Genomic DNA, 2,500 nt, shown 5'->3' with positions numbered 1-2,500 from the left:
CATGTTTTTGTCATTTTTAGTACTTAGTAGTTATTATAAATTTGTATTTAAATTTTAGTTGTAGTTATTTTAGCACATCAAGTTAAACTGAATTAAAGTGAAAACGTTGCTATGGCAACTAGCTGAAATACATTTTTAAAAATATGTTATTTTGTTTCAGTTAACATTTAAGTTATTTCAAGTAACGAAATGGTTTTAACTTTACTTTTAGTTCAGTATAATAACGCTGCCACAGTATAGACTATCTAAAATAGTGCGTAGTATATTTCTTAACTAAACTACGCAGTTTTATGAGCTCAAAAGAATATTTGTTCTATTGAAAAATCATTTTTAATGTAAAAAAGTGATTTAAAAGCAGCTAAAAACTTTTCCATCAATACACATTTAAACCTAAAATCATGATATTGGGTAAAAAACAAACAACAAGTGAACTGTACAGTCAACGATATGAAGTATTTCCATCCTCTGCATAATGTTTAAGAGCTCAAACCCCCCCAGCACTCGTCCTCATTCCAGTTCAGAGAGAAACAATGGTTTTCTGTGGAGAGGAGCGATGACATTCAGTCACATTAGCATATAACACAACACGCTCTTTCACAATCTCACTCTTTACAATGCCGAGCTGAAAGAGATCCTTCGCAAACCACCTCCTCCTCAGAAGAACATTGTGTTTCAGAGCACACGGGATCAGGAAAACCGCTTTGTCTTTTCTCATATGATCATCATGCTCTGTTTTTCTTCATATTAGTTCCACACGCCTCCCTCACTATCCTGTTTCGTGCAGAGAAAAGGGTTTTTATCAGCTGTTTTGGACTCTCGTTCTGACGGCACCCATTCACTGCAGAGCATCCATTGTTGAGACACTGATGCAATGCTGCATTTCTACAAACCTGATGAAGAAACAAACTCAAACACGACCTGACGGTGAGAGCATTTTCAGCACATTTGTGCCAGCGTTTGTGTGTGTGCATGAGTTTGTGTTTCATTGTAACCAACGTCATTAAATCACGATAATCACACACACAATCATCAGGTCCGGTTCGGTCCACGACGACAAGCATCTCAAAACTTTCCTGAGCCGTTTATGATGCCCGACATGAAATCACATCAAAGCTTAATGTTCAGAAACTACACACTTTATTCAATCCAAATGACAATTATACACAGTTTTTTTTTTATTTGTATCTTAATTGTATTTCTAATGAGATTCGGCAAGAATCACTGTACAGTCCGTTCATACAAAGTCAAATATCAAGCTAATTTACGTTTATTTAAACAGTTCAGTCAAAAACACTGGCTCAGCTAATGTTTATCTCATGCTTGGCTTCTAATGTTTGTATAAAACAGCCAATGATGACTAGTTCTACTCATGATGATTTTTTTTTCACAGTACTTAAATTTTCTTGAACGTGTCACTAAAAACATCATGACATTGGCTTTCATTTCCATGTCTTTTCCTCTGAGAGAAGTACCTTAACGGCCCGTACGCCCTTCATTCAGACCTCAGACACGGTCTCCAGCAGTCTCTGCAGGTTTCTGTGAATCTGGAAAAGCATGATTGTGTTGTTCAGAAGAGCTCCTCAGTGATCACCGTGGATGATCATCTTTAAACCAACTGTGATTTTATCTTCACAACGCTTATAGGAAGAGTTCACCCAAAAAATGAAAATGAGCTCACCCTAAGTGCATCCGATATCAGGATGAGTTTGTTTCTTCATCAGGTTTGTAGAAATGTAGCATTGCATCAGTGTCTCACTGCAAGTGAATGGGTGCCGTCAGAATGAGAGTCCAAACAGCTGATAAAAACATCACAATAATCCACAAGTAATCCACAGCACTCCAGTCCATCAGTTAACATCTGGAGAAGACAAAAGCTGAAACACATCCAGCATTAAGACGCTTTTAACTCAAATACATTGAGTCTATAATCCATAATAACTCTTCTTCCAGTGAAAAAGTGTTCTGAATCGGGAGAGAAATCTGCACAGATCAAGCAGCGTTTAAACAGTGCAAAAACGTCTTAATGCTGGATTTTTTTCAGCTTTTGTCTTCTCCAGATGTTAACTGATGGACTGGAGTGCTGTGGATTACTTGTGGATTATTGTGATGTTTTTATCAGCTGTTTGGACTCTCATTCTGACGGCACCCATTCACTGCAGAGCATCCATTGCTGAGACACTGATGCAACGCTGCATTTCTCCAAATCTGATGAAGACACAAACTCATCCTAATCTCGGATGACCTGAGGGTGAATACATTTTTAGAAAATTTTCATTTTTGGGTGAACAGTTCCTTTAAGAGCAGCGCAGATAGATTCTAAGAATGTGGACTCTTAATGCACATCATAACTGAACAGCAGACAGAGAAGAACTGCGAGAGAAAACATGCTAATATTTATAGTACTGAAGGCACTTGGGAGGATGAAGCATTGCGACCCCAGATGTTGTGCTCATGTTGAACCGGGTTTGTTTGACATGTGTAAGGAGGGACGGAGAAAAGG

General features: G+C 38.0%; 1 protein-coding gene across 1 annotated transcript in view; it reads right to left on the bottom strand.

Moving 5' to 3' along the window:
- Positions 1-517: 517 nt before the first annotated feature.
- The window catches only part of gramd2b (GRAM domain containing 2B), a 10,225-nt gene continuing 8,242 nt past the window's right edge, over positions 518-2,500 (bottom strand). The window contains exon 13 of the mRNA XM_016507526.1: positions 518-650. Within this exon, the coding sequence (XP_016363012.1) occupies positions 518-650 (133 nt within the window). The remainder of the gene's footprint in view (positions 651-2,500) is intronic.

This window comes from Sinocyclocheilus anshuiensis, unplaced genomic scaffold (genome assembly GCF_001515605.1).
Source record: "Sinocyclocheilus anshuiensis isolate Anshui unplaced genomic scaffold, SAMN03320099.WGS_v1.1 scaffold1614, whole genome shotgun sequence".
Classification (NCBI taxonomy): domain Eukaryota; kingdom Metazoa; phylum Chordata; class Actinopteri; order Cypriniformes; family Cyprinidae; genus Sinocyclocheilus; species Sinocyclocheilus anshuiensis.
This window is presented reverse-complemented; position numbering and strand designations above follow the sequence as displayed.